Source organism: Lolium perenne, chromosome 6, assembly GCF_019359855.2.
Source record: "Lolium perenne isolate Kyuss_39 chromosome 6, Kyuss_2.0, whole genome shotgun sequence".
NCBI lineage: Eukaryota > Viridiplantae > Streptophyta > Magnoliopsida > Poales > Poaceae > Lolium > Lolium perenne.
Window position 1 is genome coordinate 184,117,609 of NC_067249.2, and position 26,348 is coordinate 184,143,956.

Sequence of the window (26,348 nt, forward strand, 5' to 3'; positions counted from 1 at the left end):
CGGTCCCTACGGGCCGCCGCCGGCGGCGGCGCTGCTGCCGTGGCAACCGACGCACCAGGCGGCCTTCGCCGCGATCGCCGGGTCGCCGCTGCGACGCCGCCTTCTTGTTGTCGCTGCCACCCGACGCCGGGCTGCTGCAGTCCCCGCAGCCGCTGTCCACCATCTCCGGGCCGGGCCCTACCTCGGCGCCGTGGATCCCTCTTCTCCAGCAGCCGGCCGCCTTCTTCCCCACCGGGACGCTGCCGCCGCCACCAACGCCGCCGCTGCAGCTGCTGTCCTCACCGACGCTGTCCCTGCCGTTCGGTGGGCAGCTGCAACAACAGCATCAGCTGTCGTCGCCACCAACACCGCAGCAGCGGCTGCTACCGCCACTGACGACATCCCTGCCGTTCGGCGGTGTGGGAGCGACTTGGCCTCGGGCTCTACATCGACACCGCCCGGGATGCCCTTCCACCAGGTCCGTTTCCCTCCGTCGCCGTCGCCGCTTCCGGCTTGGATCGCTATCTGCCACGTGTCGGCGGCGGTGAGGCTGCAGGCTGCTGCGCGCGGCCTCCTAGTGTGTCGGCGTGTGCGGGAGATGCGTGATCTGCAGCTGCAGCTCCTCCAAGTTGCGCTTCGTTGCGCAACGGACCTCGATCTCGTCCGCTGCGTCGGGGATTTGGGCGTGCGGTTTCCCCCATGGGCGGCGGACATGTTGTTTCTCCCGCGGGCAGCGATCTCAAAGTCTGCGCCATCGACAGTCATCCGGCAGGGAGAAGGCATGGTGTCACCGACAGGAGCGCACCGCGTAGCACCACTGCCTTCCGCCGCCAGCCGCCGCGCGAGCTCCTTTTGTCCCGCTGGTTTCCATGGGATCCAGGTGGCTGTACAGGTGCACGTCCGACGGGCGGATGGTGTCCACTTTATGTTCAGGGTTCGACAATAAAGCGTCCCAGTCGATTTCAGGTTGAGAGTAATAAAACAAGCCGAGATGTAAAAGGCTCGTTTTTAGGTGTTAGGTTTGTGTTGCGTCGAGTCATGGTTTGTTTAGGTTGCAGCTCGAGGACGAGCTGCATGTCCAGGTGGGGTGTAGTGTTAGAGTACGTCATGGGCCTGGGCCCGTTAGTCTTATGGTTTGCTTAGGGGTCAAGTAAGCCTTGCTTGGGAGTCAAGTAAACCTCTCTATATATGGAGAGGAGATGTATCAATCTAATCAAGCAAGAATTACGAAGGAAATCCCTTCCCTCTTGCCACCGGCCGTGGGCAAGACCCCCGGCCGGCCTTCTCGCGCCCTCGCAGCCCTCTCTCCCTCCCAAACCCTAGCAGCCACATAACACTTGGTATCAGCTTTCCCGGGTTTGATCATGTCCAGCCCTCCACTGAGTTCTTCCCACCCGCCGCCGCCGCACTCCAACGTCCCCGCCGTTCTCTCCCCGGTGGAGATCACCGCAGCCCTCCGCGATCTCACCACTGCTGTCCAGGAGATCCGCCTCTTCCTGGCCGGTCCCTACGGGCCGCCGCCGGCGGCGGCACTGCTGCCGTGGCAACCGACGCACCAGGCAGCCTCCGCCGCGATCGCCGGGTCGCTGCAGCCGACGCTGCTGCTGTTGTCGCCGCCACCCGACGCCGGGCTGCTGCAGTCCCCGTAGCCGCTGTCCACCATCTCCGGGCCGGGCCCTACCTCGGCGCCGTGGATCCCTCTTCTCCAGCAGCCGGCCGCCTTCTTCCCCACCGGGACGCTGCCGCCGCCACCAACGCCGCCGCTGCAGCTGCTGTCCTCACCGACGCTATCCCTGCCGTTCGGTGGGCAGCTGCAACAACAGCATCAGCTGTCGTCGCCACCAACACCGCAGCAGCGGCTGCTACCGCCACTGACGACGTCCCTGCCGTTCGGCGGTGTGGGAGCGACTTGGCCCCGGGCTCTACATCGACACCGCCCGGGATGCCCTTCCACCAGGTCCGTTTCCCTCCGTCGCCGTCGCCGCTTCCGGCTTGGATCGCTATCCGCCACGTGTCGGCGGCGGTGAGGCTGCAGGCTGTTGCGCGCGGCCTCCTAGTGCGTCGGCGTGTGCGGGAGATGCGTGATCTGCAGCTGCAACTCCTCCAAGTTGCGCTTCGTTGCGCAACGGACCTCGATCTCGTCCGCTGCGTCGGGGATCTTGGGCGTGCGGTTTCCCCCATGGGCGGCGGACATGTTGTTTCTCCCGCGGGCAGCGATCTCAAAGTCTGCACCATCGACAGTCATCCGGCAGGGAGAAGGCATGGTGTCACCGACAGGAGCGCACCGCGTAGCACCACTGCCTTCCGCCGCCAGCCGCCGCGCGAGCTCCTTTTGTCCCGCTGGTTTCCATGGGATCCAGGTGGCTGTACAGGTGCACGTCCGACGGGCGGATGGTGTCCACTTTATGTTCAGGGTTCGACAATAAAGCGTCCCAGTCGATTTCAGGTTGAGAGTAATAAAACAAGCCGAGATGTAAAAGGCTCGTTTTTAGGTGTTAGGTTTGTGTTGCGTCGAGTCATGGTTTGTTTAGGTTGCAGCTCGAGGACGAGCTGCATGTCCAGGTGGGGTGTAGTGTTAGAGTACGTCATGGGCCTGGGCCCGTTAGTCTTATGGTTTGCTTAGGGGTCAAGTAAGCCTTGCTTGGAAGTCAAGTAAACCTCTCTATATATGGAGAGGAGATGTATCAATCTAATCAAGCAAAAATTACGAAGGAAATCCCTTCCCTCTTGCCACCGGCCGTGGGCAAGATCCCCGGCCGGCCTTCTCGCGCCCTCGCAGCCCTCTCTCCCTCCCAAACCCTAGCAGCCACATAACACATTGCAACAGAAATTCAGGGCATCATCCTTATTCTCATGGAAATTAGTTCAGTGAATCTAAGAGAAATTGGATAAGAGAACCTTGCTGGCCACTTCAGAAGTTACAGAAATCTTGCACATACAAAACCTTTCGTGATTTTCCAAGTGTGTTTGCAACAAGAAAATGGTTTGGAAGATGAAGATGAACTCAGACAGTCTGTTGTAATCCTCCGGCCAAATAACATACTTCAAAATTTGGTGGTATAAGATGCCAATGAAGTAGAGAAAAAAGAATAAACATGTACCATTAGCAGAACTTCATTTTCCTCCTTAAGCAGAACATGGCTACATCTTGCATCCTCGCGCTGACCCTCCTACCGTGCACCATACAGAGCAAAGTTACAGAGAGCGCCAGGCTCAGAGATGAAGGAGAAACGCTAGGATAAGAACTTGACTGATCTAGGTGAAGACGATCTGATCTGAACTCTTACGCCGCTCGGGACTCCTCCTTGTGCATCAGGTGACACCACTCCGTCCTATTGCATCAGAGCTGCAGACGCCCGTTGACGCCACCGCCGCCGTTGTCGCCTCCTCCTCCTCCTAATCATCGCCCTCCGTCACCGTTGCCATAAATCTGCCACCTCCATGATTCTTGTATAATCACCAAAGAAAACACGAGGAGTTAGCACCTCCGAAGTTTGAGGAAACAAGATGAGATTAAACGGGAGAAATCAACATATATGAAGTACCCTCTGGAGGGAGGAGGCCAAAAGATAGTAACACTGCATTTAATCGTATGATAATAATGGCGGCTCTGCAGGCCCCCTATGTTACCGCTCCGCCTTCCTGCATGAACGTCAGTTGAAGGAAATTTAATGAGCAGAAACTGGGCTAACTAAACCGCATAGGCCCATCCAAAATCTTTTACGCGATTTTTGTGGTTTTGGCCCAATTAACGGAAAAGCATCCAAGTCAATTTCTGGAGAAGCAGCCTAGCTACGTTTGCAGGGCCGTGACGCTAGCTGGATAGGGTCAAAACGAAGCAACGATGTTCACCATGACGAATGGATGATCTAGAACGTCCAAGACCTTGATCGGACGGTCAAGAACTCCAAAACGCTGTGGAGGCTCCTAGGTGGTTCCATTATACTGTTAACTAATGATAGGGTTATATAAGGTACCATTGAGGCATGAAGAGACAAAGTGCCCCTTCTCACGGCAAACATAGCAACATGTGGTCCCTTTATCTTCTTTGTTGAATTCCTGGCTTGGGCAGCTTTACCTTGATTCTCCTTGGAAGTGGCATATCTTCAACTTGAGGCTGAGCTTAAGCTTGACCTTGTGGCCGCTTCCCTTGTTGCTTCTCACTCATGTAATTTTTCTTCAATGGACATGATCGAACATGATGTCATTCAACCTTGCACTTGATAGTGTGGCTATCTATCGTATAACCCAGTCTCCCAACAACCACCTTGAGTCCAGTGAAAGGAAAACCTACTAAGGCCATAACTTTGTCTTGCGCATCCCGCTCGATCTTGATGGAAATACTTCAAGCTCCATTCTAGCCGGAATACCCACTTGATCATTGTTGCTTCATGAAGACTCATAATTGCTCCCTCATACACCACTTTGGGAAAACTACAATGAGACACATCTTCAAAAGTCCATTATCACCAAATGGACGACAAACTTCAACCATAAGTTCTCGAGATACCCTACCACAAGATCACATGATCAAAAGTGGTACAATTTTTATGCTTCATGTGTTGAATACAATCTTCACTCTTAGTGTTGGTAAACCTTGTATCTACTCATGCTCTATCATAATATGTTGAGGCATATAAAGAACTCTTCATCTGATTGCATGCTCTAAACTTCAGTCAACCATAGCTCAACTCATGAGACTATCATGACACACGCTTAGAGCCATATCTTGAATTCTTCTGCTGAAATTCAACACTCAAGATCTTGATCATATGTATTATTCTCGTGAAATCGATGATCTTTGATGCCAACACTAAAAGTATATCTTTATCTTCATGACATCCACACTTGAATCCAACACATGGACTATAAGAAATACCTACGAAGTATTTCTTCATATAAACTCAATAAAAACATTAGTCCATAAATACTGACATTAGTTACCAAAATCACACTTACGAGCAATGTACCCTTACAAGAGGCCATCAATTTGCTCTGACAAGGCACTTCCCATGGAGAGACGTCCCAAGTGGTCCGTCCCTAGTGGTGATGATGTTGGCTAGGTTGTCGAGCGGAGCTCATCAACGCAGTGGAGAAGGACCTGATTGATTTTCATCCATATGTTACACGGTTCTTTATGTAAAGTTGCAGCTCCTATTAGTATTTGTTTATTTTGGGACCTATTTTGTGATTTGTAACCACTAACCCATAGATGGAATGAAATGCATCTATTCGGTCCTTCGAGACCTTTCTGTCGTAAAAAAATACACCAATGCCTTGAGTTATAAGCTCCAACCTTTTTTTTACTTCCTTTGATCCATAATAAATGTCACAAATCTAGTCAATAAATCAGCAAGATACGAAGGTAGTATATTTTTTGGATTGTTTTTTGAGAAACACATTACAAATGCTACATAGACACGCACATACACTCACCCCATGAACGCACACACGCACATCCTACCTCGTGAGCACCTCCAACAAATCAGATCTTCAACCAGCCGCCGCCATTCATCTCTATGACTAGCAACACCATGAGCGTTCTCTCTTTGCCATTGGACTCCGATAGCGAGAGGAAGCCGCTGGGATGGCGACGTTGGTGGGATAGAACTTGCACGTCGAGCGGCTCTAGGTCTCCACCGACGGACGGCCTGAAGGAGAAGGGGGAGGCCATCGCCGATGACGACCATGAGAAGGAGGGGGCGCCGTCGCCGATGATGGCCATGACGAGGAGGAGGAAGATGATGATGAGATCATGTGAACACGACTGGAGGAAAATGAGGCATCCGAGGAGGCGGCAGCGGCAAAGAAGGAGGCAAGGGCCCGGGCGGAGGCGCAACCAGCGTGCACCGACGACAAGGAAGACACCAATGACTACTCGTCGGGAGAGGGGACACAAGCTCCTCGAACGCTCGAACGCCACGAGCCCTTCCAAACAGGTGACGAGCAAGAAGCGCATCCGTAAGAATGACGAGACGAGGCATTCTAAGGAAGTAACTTAGTTTAAAAATTAATTTGAACATCTTTTTTTGTGTGCGATTTTTTGAGTTTGAATAAAGCACATGGCCGGCCTCGTATACGCTTGGTTTGGCGATTATTTCGATATCCACAGGTAAACGGAAACGGACGCAGCCCGTCGATTTTAAGGTCTAACTTACGTCGACCCGTTGGAGATTCCTAAATAGCTAAAAGAATATTTCACTTAATTGTGGATGTTAAACCTGAGATTTTTTATATTATCCTTTCCACAGCGTTGGTGAAGAGGAGCCCAACATAAGTTCTTTCTAGTAGCATGACATTCGGCCCAAGCATTGTTTGGTTGTCACGCCCATGGCACGGCCTGCTTTCTGCACCCACGCGTCGCGTTTTGTGCACCCACCATCCCATCGCTGTCCCTTTCCCCTGTTTCACGCACGCACATCCACGCGGCCCCGCACCGCACAACGGCTCGCACCACAAAGCCAACAAACCCAGCAGCCAGCCCCCGCCGCTTTCCCTTCACCCCAAACCGGCCTCGCCTCCGTCCTGTCCCCTGCAAAACCCTAGCTCCCAACCTCCCAACCCGCGGCGGCACCACCACCACCACCATGAAGGGCAAGGCCGACGCCTCCACCAAGGGCGACGGCAGGTACGATCTCATCTCCGCTTCTCTTAAAACTCTGTGACAAACAGCGAGCAGGGATCTCTTCCGTGGCCGAAACCGTTCACATCTATATTCTCCTTTCCCGCAGGCTCAAGGCCGCCGGCGGCGCCAGCAAGAGGAAGAAGGCCGCCGCTGCCGCTGGCAAGCCCAAGCGCCCGCCCTCCGCCTTCTTCGTCTTCATGTCAGCCCCTTCGCCCCCACACCCGCCCACCCATCTCCCAGATCTCCAGATCTGTTCTGCATTCTCGTCCAACTTTTGCTTTCCCCTGGGTTGTCACCGTATTTTCCGTTACTGTTTTGCAGGTCTGAATTCAGGCAGGAGTACCAGGCGGAGAACCCTGGCAACAAGAGCGTCGCCAACGTGAGCCACCTTTTACTTTTTTTTCCTCTTTTTTTTTCGCTTGTATATAGTATATAATTATATATCTCAGTTTTTTTTTCTCCATGCTGAATTATTAGGTGAGCAAGGCGGCAGGGGAGAAGTGGCGCGCTATGTCCGATGAAGTGAGTGCATCCCTCAATGCTCAAACTAGTCTCTCAACACATCTTCACCATAACTAGTGCACAATAACTGTTCCTGTTTTAACGTACCTGAGTTGCACATCTATTAAGTAGAACTTCTGCTTATTTCGTTCTGTCAGTGCCTATTTGGTTGACAACGACCACTCGCAGCTAAATAGCTAAATGAAACCTACATCTTCAATTGTTTTATTTGAGAGACGCCTATGACTAGTTGTTATTAGGTTATAGGTGACAGACCATTACAATTCTGTTTATTTTGTTGTCAGTTCATCATATTTACCTGAAAAGGCTCACTTGCAACTAAATAGTTAACTGAAACTTGCACCTATTACTGTTTTATAAGCCTACGACTAATTTCTATTAGGTTAGGCAACACGATTATGTGGGGTATATTTAGTTTAATGACCCTGTTAAATTTGTTAGGACAAAGCACCTTATGTTGAGAAGGCTGGGCAGAAGAAGAAGGACTATGAGAAGACCAAAGCCACCTTCGAGAGCAAGGTAAACCTGGGATATGTAGTGACACGCTTGGTTGTAAAGTTCTAAAGTTTAGTGCTAATTTGAAATCTCTGATTCCTTCAGGAGAGCGCGAGCTCCAAAAAGGCCAAGACTGCTGATGTTGAGGAGGGCGAGGGCTCTGATAAATCCAAGTCTGAGGTCGAAGATGATGGCAGTGACGAGGTTTGTGAAACAACCAGTTTGGTTGATGTTTTGAGTGCCAATCAGAGTTACACCTTGTAGCGTTGTTCATGATAATAATTTTATAATCTCTTGTGTGCAGGAGGACGATGACGAGTAAATAGTGTATCTGAGCATGAGGTAGCAAATTGGGTCTTGGGTCCCCAGTTAGTTTACTAATTTGCTGTCCTCTGTTTTAGATGATGGAAGTCGAAGTAGAATGTTGCGTCTTTGTGTGAGGGGGACCCTCTTAGAGTTATGGACTCATGGTTTGAGAAGTTGTTTTAGTAATGTTTTAGCAGAGAAAAAGCCAAATGCTGCTGTAGCTGTTCTGTTGCTTTTCTTCTGCTAATCGCCTGTGTAAGAACTCGTTTTTCATTCGCTAATCTGATGACTACTGCCTAGCCATTGGCTCCTAGTAGTTAATTTCATGATGCATTGGCATGATATGTTTACTCTGTGTCATGTTGGTCAGTTGAATGCGCACTGCTGAATCTGTCTGCTCTGTTTGACCTTCTGAGGTTCAGTAACTCGCTAGAGCTCTTTTACTTACCACTTTACCAGCCAAGTCTGTTGGTATTTGCTAGAGTTGTTTCGTAGCTGCAGGGTAGGAAATATGTTACAGGCTTGTGATGTTAGCCCTCCTGATGAACTATTCAGAGTGGGTCGCGATCAAGTCTGATGATTAACGCTGGCGAAACTGTGCAGCATGGAAAGAAAAAATCTTCCAGATGATCGTGAAAATATTTCACGTTTGGCTGTACTGTTTGTTTAGTTTCAATATAGATCGTGTAGCATAACTGTTAGTGTGATGTTTGTGAATTGGCAGCTGTTGCTCCTTTCGCACAGCATAACATTGCTGCTTGGTGTGGTTTGTTGGTTTTCAAGCTGGTAGCATCAAGCACCGATTGCTGCGGGTTTGCATCAGGCGTCTCTATTTGGTGATCTCGACTCCAGCAGCTGATCATTTGCAAGCGCTAACTGTAGGCGTGAATAGCTGTTTTCATTTCCTGGATCGCGTTGGCCTATTGGTGTTGCGAGGAGAGAGGAGATGCCATGTTATGAAGCGTGTCTGAAACAGCCAGTCTCTTTTGTCCCAACATAGAACAGTTAAAGCACATAAGTTTGGTTCGCTTTGTAACATAAACCGTTTACAGCGGAAACATTGACATGTCACGCTGCCAACTTTGCGTTAGGCTAGCCATAATGCTAGTATTATTCACATTGATCTCACAAAAATACTGATGTGGCAACTAATTAAGGAGAAGAGAGGAGATTAGAATAACATAGGTAAATACCGTATCATAGCAAGCAACGTGAAAAGTTAATGCTAAACAAATCTTGTACACAAATTTAAACAATAAATATAGCATGACTATGATACTATTCCATGATACTACCCACTATAGAGATAGTATCAATACTTACAACTATGACCAGCCTTAGAGGGGCGTTGCCACCCAGCCGTGTTTCCGGGACGCTGTTGCTTCGTGCCGCGTTAGGGGTCATCGCTACCCAGCCGCGAACCCAAATAAAAGTGTATTATTTTTTAAATTTAATTAAAAGTAGTCGAATTCATTCAAACTTATATATTACATGGATTTGAATGAAATTCGATAAAATTTAAACCTAAAACTAATCTAGTAGTACTTGCGGCGCCCAGAGGGTCATAGTACTGGTGAAAGTTGTACTGCTTGCTGTGCTCGTTGAGGGGCTCGTCCTTCACCGCGACGCTGGGCCCAGCTTCACCGTCGTGGGTGAGGTCGACGATCGGCATGCGTCACGGATGGACATGGCAATCACCACGTTGATGTCACCTCTCCAGGCGTCCTTGTCGTTCAACGATGCCATGAACGCCGCGTTCAGCCCCGGGCAGTCCTCGGGGTCGTCACTGCTGGCAACGAGACGCTTCACTACGCCGTCTGGGAAACCCGGCAGACCATTAACGTTGCTTGACCAGAGGTAGGCAACGGGTTTTGGACTTCTGTGTCAATGACGCGTCGGAACCGCCACTCGCGATGCGGTTTCGTGCTCTATCCGCCGCGTCCGAACCATCCCTCTGAAGTGGGGACGACCTCGAGGCGCCGGACAACGTATTAAGCCACGCCGAGCGAAAAGAACTTTCGAAACGCGAGACTGAGGCCGATTAAATATCATGCCCGTTCCAGAAAGTTTTAGGAACGAATGGAGATGCTCTAAGGATGTCGACGGATAAGCCAGCGCCCAGGGCAAGCGTTATTGCAGGCCACTGGTCGTAACTTGGTTAGATCGCAACTGCTAGTCAGCGCCCTGGGCATCCTTGTCTTCCCCTCCCCTGCCCAGTGCCCACCTAGTAAAGTCCCGGGAGGCGAGGTGCGCCGCTGGCGCGCTCATATGATTTTCTCCGTTTGCAGAGAAGGAATTTGTTAACATTACAACTGCAACCAAAGAATTTTCAGTTCGCCTGATCACATTTACATTGACAGCGTAACTTGATTCTGTTAACGTTTATGTTGCCTTTGCCTTTCACGAACCAAACACTTTCTTAGCTCCTCGTGTTCAACATGCACTTGTCCACATTGCGTGAGTGCAACCACTTTTCGTGTCGAGGGTTATCAGTAACAAGTGCTGCATTATGTTCTAAACGTATTCCCGGAAAACACGGCCAAAGTATGTTCAGATAGGGGATATGGAGCAACGGGAACAGCCAAAGTTTTTCGAGTCGCGCCTGAAGAGCGAGCATAGCTGTATAGGAATTCGGAAGTGAGAGAATGGGTGCACCTTGTCACTCTATTTAGAATTAAATTTGAGAGTCACCAATCGGGCTTCCGTAGCATAGTGGTATTGCGTCCGCTTCGTAAGCGGAAGGCCGTGAGTTCGATCCTCACCGGGAGCACTTTTTTTCTTGATTTTGGCCATCGTTTTATCCTCTTCCTTGCTTTTATAAAAGACCCCGTTTCTAACCAGTTCTTCTTAATTTTGGTTTTAATACTCTATAAACTGTACCTAGCAGACATTTAGAGAAGTAGACCCCTCCCCAATTGCATCGAAATTTTGACAAAAGAGACCACCTGCCCCAATTCATTGACAAAAAGGACCACCTGTGAGCCAAATTGACAAAAAAGACCACCTTGTGTGTGGCGGCAGCGCCCCCAGGCGACACGTGGAGGGTGCCGCCGGACTGGGTGGCGGCAGGGGCCCGCCGTCGAAGTGTGTGGCGGCACGTTAACCGCCGCTGCTCGCCGTCAGGCCGCCGTCCGTCGAGGTGGGCCATGCCGCCATCGCATGGGGCGGCAGGGTGACGTGGAGGATGCCTCCACACCCGGTGGAGGCAGGTCCCGCCATGACCACGCGCAGGTCGTCGCCCGGCCGACAATCCTCACCGGGAGCACTTTTTTTCTTGATTTTGGCCATCGTTTTATCCTCTTCCTTGCTTTTATAAAAGACCCCGTTTCTAACCAGTTCTTCTTAATTTTGGTTTTAATACTCTATAAACTGTACCTAGCAGACATTTAGAGAAGTAGACCCCTCCCCAATTGCATCGAAATTTTGACAAAAGAGACCACCTGCCCCAATTCATTGACAAAAAGGATCACCTGTGAGCCAAATTGACAAAAAAGACCACCTTGTGTGTGGCGGCAGCGCCCCCAGGCGACACGTGGAGGGTGCCGCCGGACTGGGTGGCGGCAGGGGCTCGCCGTCGAAGTGTGTGGCGGCACGTTAACCGCCGCTGCTCGCCGTCAGGCCGCCGTCCGTCGAGGTGGGCCATGCCGCCATCGCATGGGGCGGCAGGGTGACGTGGAGGATGCCTCCACACCCGGTGGAGTCAGGTCCCGCCATGACCACGCGCAGGTCGTCGCCCGGCCGACAACCACGGTGGAGGCAGTGCCCGACCGACCGCGCATGCGAGGAAGCTGTGCAGCACTGATTTTTATGCTGTGATTGATCTGCTTTTTCCTGCTTTAACTGTTGCAAATTACCTGCTTTCGGTGGTCTAGCTTTTGCTGATTATGGAATCTGTCGAGGTGAGCTGATTATATAAGGCTCTTACTGTCTGCTGAGTATCTGCACTCTCACTATCAGCATACTCTTTCTCTTCGTGCACTTTAGTTTTTGCTCACGTAGTTGATGTCTTCTGCTGGCTGCCCAAGAATTCTTAGCTGATTCATTGTTTGCTCAAGTGTTTGCTCAGTCAGAGATATCAAGGTAAGGATTTAAACAAGAAAGCATGATCTATTTTATTTATGTAGTTAGAACCTAATTAGTTATGTACTATAATTAGTTTGATTAATGTATGTTCTGTAGTTGCATGCAAAATTTGCATGCATAGCTAGACGAAGGTTGTTTACACATGGATGCAATCATTGCACCATTAACTAGCTCCGTTCATACCTGCATGCAAACACACAACAAACAGCCAGCTTCCGTTCACACCTGCGTGCTTAGTTTTACACCGAAGGGACTCGCTAAGTACTAGACGAGAATTAAATGATACATGCCTAAACCAGCAGGGAGAAAAGAAACTGCATGGTGGGCAGATGGTGCCGGTTAATCTGGTCCGGAGGGAGTAGAACGACTGTAGTCATTATTGAGTAATATATTAGGACATGCAACATGTAATTAGAACGTACATAGCTAATTGAATTTGCGAACTAGAGATTATGTTTTATGTATGCAACATGCGAAAATATATAGACTGTGATTTTATGTGCGTAGAAATATATGACGTAGGAATAATCAACTTCTAATTAGATTAAGTGATGGTGCATATTCGGACGAATATTATGTAATTCTGTTAAAAATATTAAATATGGTGTTGTGTTATGATTATTTAGAAATGTTAATCACATGTTAAATATTGTTGTGTTGTAATCTAATATAATTTTAAAAATATGGTTGTGCGGTAGGTACGATGGAAATTTTGTTAGTGTTTTATGGAGACGTCGTACGCGACGAATTTTGTGGTGTCGATGTGTCGCGCTGCGACTCGATGAAAGTTGTAGTGACAGATATGGTCAATAGAGAATTTTTGGATGTTAGAAGATGCATCCGAGCACAGTTTGGGCGTGAGATGCGGGGGAAGAAGATGACCGTTGAGGCTCTCATCATCGTACGAGGGAATGATGGGACACCTGCCCGATGGGGTTTGCGGGAGGTAAAGAGTGATAGAAATTGGGGTACGTACATGAGGTTTGCAAGCACACCTGGTGCTGCTATGTACGGAGAGCCCATGGTGTATGTTCAGTTTATATCAGGTGATGATGGTGCCGGAAGCAGTACCGACGCTGGTGAAGAGGAGATGGCCATCATCACAGGACCGAGCACCGTTCAATCGGACCATTTGGCCCTGACTGCAGCATGCATGATAGGCCAATCAGAGCAAGCGGCACTGACTGCAGGCCATAGCACCGGCCCATCGGAGCAGATGGTCGCCCAGTTTGCTGCCGAGCCAGGATACTGGTCCGCGTTCGTTGATATTAGCGAGCGTGTGGAGGGACTGCCGGAGGCATTGGACGATGACGCTCGTTCTTCTTCGTCTGAATCCTCCTCGGACGAAGGTGCCGGTCCTTCCCGGAGGGCGGTTGCGGCACCAATGGACCCTGAGTTCTTAAAAACAATGACCATCAGCAATGAAGTCCACTCTGTTCCAGGCCTAGGGGAAGACAGTCTGCAGGTTGGGCAAACTTTCCCAGACAAGGACTCGGCTGACCAAGCAATCAAGAGGTATGCGTTGGCCATATCTCGGCAACACAGAGTGAAGCAGTCTGATCGAAGGCAGCTGAAAGTCATATGCGTCAAATTGAATGAGGAGGGTTGTACAAGAGACCATGGTCAAATGGGACCCATATACGGAACATGACGTGTACATTGTCTGGGGTCTTGTTAAACCACCACCAGATATGCTGCGAGACATACGGTTATGGTTCACACGATGCAACGTACTCTTTATTTGGATGGTTGAGCCATACAACCCAGAGCGTGTCATGCGGCAGTTTGGTAAGCATCAGGATATTCCCCCACCATCACCAAGACGCCTTGTTGCTGATGTTCATACGTAAGTTCGGTCACTGTAACAGAAACAATGAATTGCACTTCAATTAATCTATTTCATTGTGTAATAAAATTTATTGGATTGTAGGCAAGAAAATAAAGGCCTGAGTTGTTTCGACTGGAGTCAGCGTAATCAAACATGGATTACGAAATAGATTGATGAAGTAGAGTCCGATGGAGTACGCGAAAATAGGTAATTACATATTTTAATTCATCTTATCATCATGTACCTTCTAATGTAATTGATCACTGATGCAGAAGGTACAACGGTGAGATACTGCCAACGTATAATGAATGGTATCGCGCTAGCACACGGACTCTCCTCACCGGTCCCCCACCATCGAGTCCGACACACCTCACATGGGCCTCAGCTTACCACCGTGACACTTCGGTACTTGTTATATAATTGTAATTAAGAAAATATTTGTTTATAAGCAATATTAATTTTTTAATTCCATTCAGATTGACGAGTTCAGGCAGATCGCACAGGACGCCCAGGACACTTTGAACTTGCGCAACATGGATAGTACGGAGGGAAAATCCATGGTAAAACGTATTTTTAATACTGCCATTAAAGGGCTTAGGCGTCTTGGTTGCAGCCGTAATGATGATGTTGTCAGTCGAGCATTCGATATGCCGGAGGCACCGTCGAACAGACCGAGTGTGAGCCAGCCATCCGCCACACCGACCGTACCAGTTCCCTCTACCTCGCATACATCTAATCCACGACGCGACTCATCTCTACTTGAACGATCACAGTCAGCACACATATCTCAACGCCATGGCGCCACACAGGTAATCAACATGCGTACATACATTCCTTCTGAACTTACAACAATGACACATTTTTTTCCAATTGTATTAGGAGGACGATCATTTTCCGTCATATCCATCTGGACAACGATTCTCCTACACAGAAGGCGAATACTCGCAAAGATTCAACACTCAGGTATGCTCATATTTAATAATTACCTACCAACACGTGATTATTTACATGCCTACTAATAACGTGTCGTTTACGTTCGCAGGAATCTGTTGACCCTACGTGGTCCAACATTGGAGCTGGTTTAGGCCACAATATGCCTCCACTTCGTGGTCGTGACCACATGCAATCGCAATACCCAACTCAGGTTAATGCATGTTAATTACATACATAATTATTGCGTGCATGTTTCTGACGGGGCCATTCAATACGCAGGAATCTTTAATCCCGACATGGCCTGATATGACGCAGCAACCACAATACTACGGCAGCACTTCCCAACAACCTCGCGATCATGTTACCGGGATAGTTGAAGAATTCTTCGGAGGTCCTATTTTCAGCTCAGATGCCAGTTTGATTCCCCCAAATCAGGAATCTCCATACGTATTTCATACTCCATCACCAGCAGATGATCCAAGTACAGAGGATGAGGAAAATCAGTACGGCCGAGGTTTGCGCCCACCTCATCCCCCTCGTCCCCGGTTGTCGCCTTCCGGTCGAAAGCCACGGCAGCAACGTCGTCGTCGTCGAGAGGAATGATACACATTTATGTATGCGCGCGACAGACATTTAATCTATGTATGAGACATTTTTCTATGTATCTCGGAGAAATATTAATATTAGTTCCAATAAGTTTTATTTCTAAATTAACTCCAATAATGAAGATGCAACATAAGTAAAAACGTTTAAGATACAACATAATAACTGCAACGAATTTTAAGATACAACGCGAAAGTAAAACAGAAATTAACATACATAGCTAGTACAACATATCACTCTATTTGCCCTGTGTCCACCGTGGCCATTTTCCGGACTTGTCGCCGCGTTCTTCTGCCGCTTGCGCCTCGACGGCTCTTTCCCTTAATCTCTTCCTCTCCGCTTCACGGGCCTCTCTGCGCACCTCTTCCTCTGCATACCTACGTGCAACCTCATCATCCATCCTCTTCTGATTCACCTCATGATTTCGAGCTTGCTCCGCCCTTAATTTTTGTATCTGTCTCTCTCTTTCTGCTTTATCATTAGCAATAGCCTTTTCGAAACGCTCTTCCTCATGGAACATTGCCCATGCACGCCGCTGTTTTTCCTCCACCTCACGGCGTGCCCAATCCGGCTGCTCCTGGTCTATCCAATGAAACCACATGCAAAGGGGCGGGGGAGACTACAACACAAATAATACGGTTAATAAACAAAAATTAATGACATACAATTAATTTTTTAATCATGCTGTTAGAACATACCGCAGGCCTTGAGGACGATGAACTTGATTGTCTGGGTGGATCATGATCATAGCTCGCGCACATGAAATATTTCATGCCGAACTTATCTGAAAAATCAACCACCTCCTTCACCTTCGCAAGGCGGCCGCACCAACACCTCTCTGCTCTCACCCCCGGTGGCAAGCTTGCATTCTTCCCCTTCATCGGCCTAAAATCCTGGTCCGAGCAAGGCACACTCATACTCACTCCAATATTTTACGCACGAAACAGAGACGCGGAGAAGGCAAACTCGATCCTGCTGCTTCGATTTCTATGCGGGGAAGCCGACTTATATAGCCTTCAATTAGTGTGAACAGTACCAAAAAATTAGTGCAGAATTATTGGTATCGGCTGTCGGTGCTCTAATTGCTGTATCGGCCACGTAATTCCTACGCATATAGGCCGCTTTCGGTGGTTAATTTCCTGTATCGAGCGGGAAACTCTGACAGTTTCAGCAGACCTTTAAATCAGTGCAGTCAGCTCTTTAGTCAGTGTCAGCAGCTCTTTAGTCAGTGTCAGCAGCACATGTCGGCCGGCCGAATCATGGCGGGACCTGCCTCCACCGGGTGTGGAGGCATCCTCCACGTCACCCTGCCGCCCCATGCGATGGCGGCATGGCCCACCTCGACGGACGGCGGCCTGACGGCGAGCAGCAGCGGTTAACGTGCCGCCACACACTTCGACGGCGGGCCCCTGCCGCCACCTAGTCCGGCGGCACCCTCCACGTGTCGCCTGGGGGCGCTGCCGCCACACACAAGGTGGTCTTTTTTGTCAATTTGGCTCACAGGTGGTCCTTTTTGTCAATGAATTGGGGCAGGTGGTCTCTTTTGTCAAAATTTCAATCGCATCAGCATTTTGGTGACTGTTTTAGCATTTTGCTGATTCTACCAGAACGTCTCTAAATGATCTCTTATAATTCTGGCTTTACTCCTAAATTGCACCTAGCCGATGTTTAGAGAGTAAAAATTGTAAGAGTTGGTCGCTCGGTTCCTTGTATTTACTCCTCAATTCAGTGGTCAAGTATAAGCTTCACCCTCAACGGAACCCTCCCCGATAACGCCAACGTCCCCAATAGGAACCCTAGCACCACCCCGCAGCCTCTGTCGACACTGGAAGCCTCTGCCAACCTCTCACCCCACCCAGAGTCGCTTGCTGGAGGCTATCGTCGCCCGAATCGTTGGAATCAAGCTGACATGTCGGTTCCACTGCCAATGCCCGTCCGTTGACTTCCCGATGTCTCGCATCCCCCCACGCTCCCCAGCCACCGTCGTTGGATCTGTCTTCGTCGCTGAGTCCATGGAGCCGAACGAGGGCAAGCTGATCCCCGGTCAAACTCCCGCCATCGTAGGAGTGCCGCAATCTTCCACGACAGCGTCGTTCCCTTCTCACCTCGAGGAGGCAACAATGGTGCTTGGGACAATGCCAACAAGGTAGTCCCATGAAAAAGAGCAAAAGAAGAGAGCTCAAATGGACCGAGGATCACTATGAAAAAAAATCCCCCAATATTCGGTGGTTTTTTGGGACACACAAGCAAAAAAAGCAAATGCAAAAATTATTTACCGGAGAATGCAACTTCTTGGTGGCAAACTAGAGCGACAGATGGATACATCATACATGCCGCGTGCTTTGGTGTTCAAAACGCCAAGGCTGGCCTACCGTGTTGTGGCGATGACGACAATGCATTGTATTTAACATGGAATAACCAAAATTTCAAAAGGCATTACGCGGAAAAATTAGAAAGCAACCGTTTGATGGATTTTGGCAACAAATTCTTGAGTGTTTTAGTAAGTTGAATATAAGTGGGGATTCTAGATCACTAGCACCACCCTTAATTAAATAAGTGCTATATTCTTGTTATACATTCCAATGCCGGAGTATAATTATAACAAATCCACACACAAAATTGTATGATCATGCTAAGTATTTGTATGATCATGCTTATGCTAAGGATTTGTATGAGTGATGCTATGAATTTATATAACCATGTTAATGATTTTTATGGCCGTGTTCATGTATAATTGCAAAAAATCCACATAATTTTTATAGGAACTTAAGTTTAGGGGATCAGCTAGAAGCTGCTTTTATTCAAAAGTAGCAAATTTAATTCTCTAAAAAAAATACTGGGCGAGATAAAAGCCTAAACTATAAAGGAATCCCTCCAGATGTTCTCCAATCAGAACTGGGGAGATTTAGAGCATCCCCACTCGTTGGCGCTCCCCACGCCCAAATCCGGCTAAATTTTCGTCCGGATTGGAGGAAGATTTGGCGTGGGGAGGAGTAGTTTCCCAGCCGCGTGCCCAGGCGAAGACGACGATGCAAATTTGAAAAATGGAAACTTGACAAACTACGGCTAAAAACGGGCGAATTTAATGATATTTACTATATAACGGGCGAAGTTCATACATAGAGGCCGAATTCGACTATATTTCGAATTCGGCTAGGGGAATTCAACTGCTAATTTTAAAACACGGCGCTCTACATGCCGAAATGGCGGTAGAACACCGTGTAGTCGTCGCCGTCGTCGCCGTCGTCGTCAGCACGGGGAAGTTTCCGCCCTCGATGTGCTCGAGGACGTTCTCCAGCGTCCGGCCCGGCGCGCTCCACCAACGTCGGCGTCCCGCGGCGTTGTTGCGCGGAGGCGGAGGCGGCGGGCCGTCGTAGGCCGCCAGCTCCCGCTCCCACCGCCGGAGGAAGTAGGAATTCCACCGCGTGTAGTTGTCGGGGTGGTGGCGCGGGTCGGCGCGCTCCTCGTCCGTCATTGTGAGCCGCGCCTCCTCGATGGCGGCGTCGAGGGCGTCGCCCCGAGGCGGCGGCGGGATTGGTACGCCGCCATGACTAAGCCTCCACCCGCCGCCGGGAGGCCTCGTGTCCGGCAGGCAGGGGTACCCCGCCTGGTGGAGGAGGTGGCCCTCCCACTGGTGGAGCGACCGGCGGGGGAAGCCATTGGCGGCGGCGCCGTCGTCGTCGGAGAACGCCATCGTTGGAGGTGGAGGAAGAGTGGAGCAGGGGAGGGAGAATGGAGGAAGAGTGGAGCAGGGGCGTCGCGGCGAGCGGAGTGGCCTTAAATAGGCGCGGCGGGGCGGCGGCGATTAATGACGCGTGGAAGACGATGCGTGCGCGGAAGCCGATGCGACGGCATTAACTCGCCGCGTGGATGCTACGCGGCCGGCGAATGCTGACCGGCGGCAGGCTTTTACAGCGCGCGGAAGACGATGCGATGAGGACGACGATCGGTGTCTCTCGCCGACAAGTTGGGGCCACCAGACGCGCGGGAAGTTTCCTCGCCGTTTCGCGCGCTTTTGTTTCGTCCGGAGTCCCCGAGAGCTCCCCGGGGGGCCGGCGATGGCCTGGGATCGTCGGATGAATTTAGGCCCAAATTTGGACGAAATCGAGGAACCGGGGACGCGACTGAACCGAATTTCACCGTCCGGATGGAAAAAACATCGTTCGGGGGCCTCGTCGGGGAGACGAGTGGAGATGCTCTTATGTGCGTCTGTGCTAACTTCCGGACAAACAACTATCGTCAACAACTCTAACCATTTAGCAAGAAGCAACATCCTCCAAATAAGTGTAAGCAAACATCAACTTCAACAAAAGAAACTTATCTTTTCGAGAAAAAAGAAGCCAACTTGACTACTCCCACTCAAAACATGCCTGTTTATTTATGGGATGATAACCACAACCGAACGAACACAGGGTCCGTACTCTTTACTTATCAATATCAACGTTTTGCTCTGCGATGTGTCCAATAATGCTCACGTCGGCTAACTTTTCCATGGCAGTGTGCTGCCAAAGCACGGCCAGCTTGATTGCGTCTTTGTCGGCTCGTGCCGCCTTGTCTGAAGCGGACGGCAGCCACTCGTGTACGCTAGTCCTGGAAAATGCTGCGAGAATGAGCCAGTGTTTTCTTTTTGAGACGAGAGGATGAAGCAGTGATTTTTTTTTTGAAACGAGGGAGAGAATGAGCCAGTGATTGAGGAAGTGTTGAATGTAACCATGCTAGTAACAAAAGGAAAGCAAACGCCTTAGTGGGAGTAACATAGCCACTAACATCACACATCTCAAATCATTTTGTTGACATGACATGCTAATAAATGAAGAAATAGAGTGAGGTGGTAACTAGCTATGTTACCATAACATCACACACCTCAAGACAAGATGAGTCTACAACATAATAAATGATACAATGCATGACACCCCATATAAGTTACTACCCACTATGAAGGTAGTAACCTAGACTAGTAACATGACATATATTAGTAGTAGTCTAAGTTATTCCCCACTATGATCAGCCTTAAAGAAATGAAAGTGATCAATGCTATTCTTTTAATTCCGACAAAAAACATCGTTCTCCTAATAAGAACACGCGACCAATTGAGGTGGAGTGTTAAATGAATAGGATATCATATATCGAGAAGAAACTGCTGCCTATCGGCCAAGATCAGCAGGAAAATAATAGCATGATCACAGTGTATAGGTTTTCTCTACGCTCAAGTTGTGAAAGAAAATCTGCATGAAAAATATCCACCTTTTCAATTTTCTCCATGGTGTGAGGCGATGGGATATTTTCTGCTCTTTCTATTTCTGAAAGAACGCCCGAGATATTTTCTCTCCTACTTGTCTTCCTGTATTTTTAGAATGCTTGAGATATTTTCTTTGCTACTCCTCTTCCTATTTCTGAGAGAACAACTGAGATGTTTTCTCTGCTATGGGATTTTTAGGAGACAACCAAACCTATTTTCTCCAAGAGCGGAACGAGCGGCACATAATTCACCTTTTCTATTGTAAGAAACCATGCATGTTTCTCAACGATAATTGCTCTATCATTAGATTTAAACAAGCAGTCGACTATTTTGTCCAATATCACCTACTTGCGTATGTACAATTGCCCACTAACTTTTACCCTATATCATGTTTCTCCCGCCGCCGCTGCCATCCATTTCCCTTTCCACCGGGGACGGAGGGAAGGGGGGACGAGCGGGGGCGAGACCCCCCCTAACCAATCGCTCGTGCCTTGAAAACGAGTAGCCAGATCGCTAATTTTCCGTTGATCCAGTCTACTTCGCCCCCCCCTATCCTGTCAGTTCTCGTCAAACGGCCCCAATCCTGCCTAAGCCAACCTCAACCTGCCCCCTTCCCCGCCTCACATCACCCAAAGATCTCCCAAAAATATCCTCTCCTCTCGAACCCTCCTTTATCTTTCCAGAGCTCTCCAGATCCGGGCCGCTTGGCCCCTCCCCCTCCTCTCCGGCGGTCGCCGGCGACGAGCTGGGTGAGGGACCCGTCCCTGTATAGCAGTAGGTAGTTTCCTTTATGGATGTTTGGCTCTCTGCCGGTAGTTGGCTATATGCCAGGAGATTGGCGTGGGATCTCTCCGGCCGGATCCCATGCTGTCTTGCTGTTCTCCTCTTCGCCATGGAGCTTCGTTGGGGGAAGCCGAAGGTGGTGAGGAAGAGAGCAGTGGAATCCTCCATCAATAAGGCTGAATATCTGTGTAGTTCTGGAGCCTTCGGTCGGATCTTGGAGCCTTCTTTTTCCACTCGTCATGGTGGCGAGCAAAAAAGGGGTTTCCTTGCCCCTGCCTGGTGGTGTCCAGATCTGCAGCAGGGGAGCGACGATGCTTCTCCTGGGAGCTTCCTCACGACGGCGAGCTCGCCGTTGTTCTTCATGGTCGAAAGGCGACCGCTCCCACCTCAGGCGTCGGTTACGGTTTCTTCCGGCCGGCATCAGATGGTCTACTACAACCTCCAGGCTGCTATGCCATTTCGGAGGCCCTTCGGCTCTAGTGCAGCAGGCTCCCGCCTCCACGTCCCAAGTGGTGTCGTCCCCGGAGACGTTGAGGTTGGCTGTGCTAAGCTCCAGTTTCGTCACGGTGGAGAAGGAGCGGGACTTGATTGCTTTTTCCAGTTTTACTTTGAGGTCCTAGATGCAAATTGTAAGGGCTTGTGTGTATTTTCTTGTGTACTTGAGGCCCTATCTGTAAGATGTATTTCCACCGACGAAAATTAATGAAGCTCTAGGTCCTTCGGGACCGACCCCTGTTCAAAAAAAAAAAAAAAAAAAAAAAAAAAAAAAAAAAAACCTGCCTAAGCCCATGTCGTGAAACAACAATTAAGCCCAAGAGATTATTAGAACGAAGAGCCCATTCGATGCTAGACAGGGAAAAGGAAAACCTGAGCAGCGCTAGGTGCTAGCAGCCTAGCACGCACGACCAGGAGATCGTTTCATTACGGACTTGGACGCGCCGACCGGCCGACGCCTCGCATCCAGCCGGCCGCCACCGAGTCAGGAGTCACTGGCGGCTGCACAGCATGAGCGACGATGGGGGAAATCAGCGAAGGAAGAAAGGTTGTTTACTCCCGTATCACCGTATGTAATCTCCTGGATTTGTTTGACCATCTCCAGATCTCCTGGATTTGGTGATCTCTTTGTTTTTGAGCTTATCCCTGTACACTAGATTAATTAGGGATTTTGTATTGTTCGCTTGTGTAGTCATGAAGAGCAAAAGAGCCGAAATTCAGAATTTTTTCAAGCTAATTGGTTCAAGCTTGATACATCCAACCATCTAGAGATCAAAAATTGCAAATCACTTGCTGATTTGACAAAGGGAATAATTAAGATCGGTAAGTCATCTGATTATTCAATGGTTGAGAGGTTTTTACGGTAAGTGATCACTTTTTCAGTGTCAACTGCAATAGCAGAAAAATTTAGTGTTCACGGAATTATTGAGACATTCGATCTTCGTGCTCGTAAAGCCGAGTTCAAACTGATAGATACGTAAGTTCATTCATATTTCAGAAAAACAGACATATTTTGATTATCTAGACCTATTAAATTTTACTGTGTTGTGAGACTAAAAAAAGCTACGATTTTGATGCTTATAATTTTCGCCCCCCCTATCTTCCATTCCTGGCTCCGTCCCTGCTTTCCACCACCTTAAGTAGCTTTCGAGGCCGTCATGTTCGATGACATCACCATTGGTTATTTTCCTTAAAATTTCTACGCTAACCATTTGATATTTTATCGTCCTTTCCTTAGTTGATACGAGCTCTGTGCCATAGTGTCGTGTCCTTGGTTGTGCATTCACTTTCTTTCGACACTGCCTCCACAATTCTATTGGCTACATAGTCCCAAAGGGAGAGGAGGAAAACATTTCATTCAAAAATAATGTTGAGGTGGGTCAATTGCGAAATCATCGAATGGATGTTTGCACATATAGGTATTTCCTCGCCAAAATAATCATGTACGCATTAATAAAAAAACAATGAAATATTACAAGCTAAAACTGTTGTTGTGGAGATAAAACGTTTGATGTTTAATTTTGCAGGAAAAAAAGAAGAAGTATAACAACACATAGAATGTGAAACTAATAATGGGAGAGCACAATTCATCTTTAATTGTACAGAGCACAACCTTACAATATTACTACGGAGTACTTGAGATTCAGAAAATGCACGGAAAACACAAACTTCCATAGAAAATTGGAGAAAATGCTAGCCATGTACAGACTGTACGAATTCACACCTGGAAACGTGGCCGTTTAAAAAATGGCAATCTTGGAGTAGTAGGTACCATTCACACACCGCCACGCGCCTCCAGGTGGTCCCGCGGGACGCAGAAAACCGCACACGCTCGTGGAACAGGTCCATGATTTTTTTCCCGCAATGGCTCCCCCGTCTACAAAAGCTCCGGCAATCCCCCGCACCGGGAGCCCCAAAAAGCCATTCCCTCTTTTTCTCATCATCTATTTCCTCCGTCACCAGATCGCCAGATTTTTCCTGATACTTCCGACCGCGGAGAGGAGAGATCCCATCGAGCTCGCGCGTTCGTGGTTCCATCCTCTGCCTCTCGCGGCGGCGATCTCGATTCGTTGTTAGTGTCGATTTCAATCGCAATGGGATTGGGGAAGAGCGAGGCGGGCTCATCGTCGTCGCGGCTGGACCCGGCGCCGCTGCTGCCGCACCACGGCAGCGCGGAAGGAGGGGGCGGCGGCGGCCTGTCGTCGCAGCCCAAGACGTTCGCGAACGTCTTCATCGCGGTGGTCGGCGCCGGCGTGCTGGGCCTGCCCTACACCTTCTCGCGCACGGGGTGGGCGGCGGGGTCCATCCTGCTGCTCACCGTCGCGCTGCTCACCTTCCACTGCATGATGCTGCTGGTGGCCTGCCGCCGCCGCCTCGCGGACGAGCACCACCCCAAGGCGCTCGCCTCGTTCGGGGATCTGGGCGCCGCCGTCTTCGGCGCGCCGGGCCGCCACGCCGTCGACGCCATGCTGGTGCTCAGCCAGGCCAGCTTCTGCGTCGGGTACCTCATCTTCATCTCCAACACCCTGGCGCACCTCTACCCGGCCGCCTTCGCCCCGTCCCCGAACGCCCTCCTCTCCCCGAAGGCGCTCTTCCTCTACGCCATGCTGCCGTTCCAGCTCGGGCTCAACTCCATCAGGACCCTCACCCTCCTCGCCCCGCTCAGCATCTTCGCCGACGTCGTCGACCTCGGCGCCATGGGGGTCGTCGTGGGGCAGGACGTGTCGGTCTGGCTCGCCGCGCGCCCCACCGTGGCCGCGTTCGGGCCGCCCGGCGCGCTCCTCTACGGGGTCGGCGTCTCGGTCTACGCATTCGAGGGCGTCTGCATGGTCCTGCCCCTCGAGGCCGAGGCCGCGGACAAGAAAAAATTCGGCGCCACGCTCGGGCTCTCCATGGCCTTCATCGCCGCCATGTACGGGGTGTTCGGCGCCATGGGCTACGCCGCGTTCGGCGACGCCACCCGCGACATCATCACCACCAACCTCGGCGGCGGCTGGCTGTCGGCCGCCGTGCAGCTGGGGCTCTGCGTCAACCTCTTCTTCACCATGCCCGTGATGATGAACCCGGTGTACGAGGTCGCCGAGCGTCTGCTCCGCGGCAAGCGCTACTGCTGGTGGCTGCGCTGGGCGCTCGTGGCCGCCGTCGCGCTCGCGGCCATGCTCGTGCCCAATTTCACAGACTTCCTCGCGCTCGTTGGGAGCAGCGTATGCGTGCTGCTCGGCTTCGTGCTGCCGGCCACCTTCCACCTCAAGGTGTTCGGCGCCGAGATGGGCTGGCTCGCGGTTCTCAGCGACGCGCTCCTCGTCGTGCTCGGCCTCGTGCTCGCCGTCTTCGGCACCTACTCGTCGCTGGTGCAGATCTTCCACTCTTCCAGCGCTTGATTCATGGATCGCTACGCCGGTGCGCCGACGATTATTTTGGTCGGTGCATCGGGCTCATCCACGCACTACGGAGAAGCACAAGGGGATCAGAAGATGAGAGGGGAATTGCCTGGCTCAGCAATCTGTTGATCTGGGAAATGGTTTGCCTGCATTCGTTCGCACTTCTTCTCTTTCAGATTGTTATTGCAGGATGCACTTCTTCTCCTTCAGATTGTTATTCTAGGATACGTGTTGCTTGGAATGGATGGGCATGTAGAAATCTGTATCTACAGATTTTTCATGTCTTCCCAATGTCCTAGATGTTCCAGCTGCAGTGCAGGATGGATTCGATGAAAGGGCATGATTTCCAGTTACTTGTGCCGTAGCCTCAGCGTACAAGATTGTTGATTGTGTGCTGTTTTTCTTCTTCTTGGTGTGTGTGTGTGTGTGTGTGTGGGGTTAATTTGGCTGAGCAAGCAATTTGGACGGCCTACATTGCGTTGCTTGTCAAAGTATTTCATGCATTCTATACGTTTCGAACTTTTGTATGCACCAACCAAGCAAGCAAGCTTGTAAAGGGTCCCGAAGGAATAATATTGGAACTACGAGCCAGTTTTATTTGAGTTCGTCAATTGTTTCATGACAGACATTTCCGAGAGATTATGGTTCTGTTGTGGCATCAATCAATTGCATTCAGGTCCAGATAAAAGCAGACCGGCCGTATGTACATGCATAAGAACCTAAACTTCTGAATAAATGGAGTATTCTCATTAAAATGATTATTCTTGTGGTCATCCATTTCCAATCTGTAATCTTGAAAGAATACGAAAACCAAAAAGAAGCAAAGCGCAGACCGGCTCTTCAAGCTTCAGTAGTCCTCAATGGCCGATCAGTCCTCGGAAGCTTATCAGGCGAAGTATCTGTTCTTATCTTCTCCTCTGTGTTTTCCTTCACTTTTCTCTTGTCACTTCTACCTTTTTAATCCGAACACAAATAGTACAACTCTCTCGTTGTCATAGCGCAACGATCCAAGCTGTCACCGTCGTCCAGATAAGGGCTGCACTTTCAGCCGTTGAACGGCTTCCATTCCATCGCACT

At 49.9% G+C, this 26,348-nt stretch overlaps 3 protein-coding genes, 1 long non-coding RNA gene and 1 other non-coding gene across 5 annotated transcripts; 4 read left to right on the forward strand and 1 right to left on the reverse strand.

The window, feature by feature from the left end:
- The first annotated feature begins 6,449 nt into the window (after nt 1-6,449).
- On the forward strand, nt 6,450-8,242 carry LOC127306718 (HMG1/2-like protein). Its single transcript, XM_051337413.2, has 7 exons — nt 6,450-6,607; nt 6,711-6,803; nt 6,926-6,983; nt 7,082-7,126; nt 7,568-7,645; nt 7,727-7,825; nt 7,926-8,242. The coding sequence occupies exons 1-7, from the start codon at nt 6,567-6,569 to the stop codon at nt 7,941-7,943; spliced, it is 432 nt and encodes a 143-aa protein (XP_051193373.1). The 5' UTR covers nt 6,450-6,566; the 3' UTR covers nt 7,944-8,242.
- Nucleotides 8,243-10,625: 2,383 nt separating this feature from the next.
- On the forward strand, nt 10,626-10,697 carry TRNAT-CGU (transfer RNA threonine (anticodon CGU)). The gene has a single exon. It is a non-coding gene; the product is annotated as a tRNA-Thr (tRNA).
- A 3,240-nt stretch (nt 10,698-13,937) lies between these two features.
- On the forward strand, nt 13,938-15,374 carry LOC139832109 (uncharacterized). The gene is made up of 6 exons (XM_071821605.1): nt 13,938-14,045; nt 14,111-14,243; nt 14,315-14,647; nt 14,718-14,801; nt 14,881-14,982; nt 15,051-15,374. The coding sequence occupies exons 3-6, from the start codon at nt 14,372-14,374 to the stop codon at nt 15,372-15,374; spliced, it is 786 nt and encodes a 261-aa protein (XP_071677706.1). The 5' UTR covers nt 13,938-14,045; nt 14,111-14,243; nt 14,315-14,371.
- Nucleotides 15,375-15,448: 74 nt separating this feature from the next.
- Nucleotides 15,449-16,334, reverse strand: LOC139832110 (uncharacterized). Its single transcript, XR_011746695.1, has 2 exons — nt 16,073-16,334; nt 15,449-15,993 (listed from the first exon to the last, which is right to left on the reverse strand). It is a non-coding gene; the product is annotated as an uncharacterized lncRNA (long non-coding RNA).
- Nucleotides 16,335-23,783: 7,449 nt separating this feature from the next.
- On the forward strand, nt 23,784-25,873 carry LOC127306717 (amino acid transporter AVT3B). Its single transcript, XM_051337412.2, has one exon. The coding sequence runs from the start codon at nt 23,985-23,987 to the stop codon at nt 25,269-25,271; it is 1,287 nt and encodes a 428-aa protein (XP_051193372.1). The 5' UTR covers nt 23,784-23,984; the 3' UTR covers nt 25,272-25,873.
- Nucleotides 25,874-26,348: the final 475 nt, after the last annotated feature.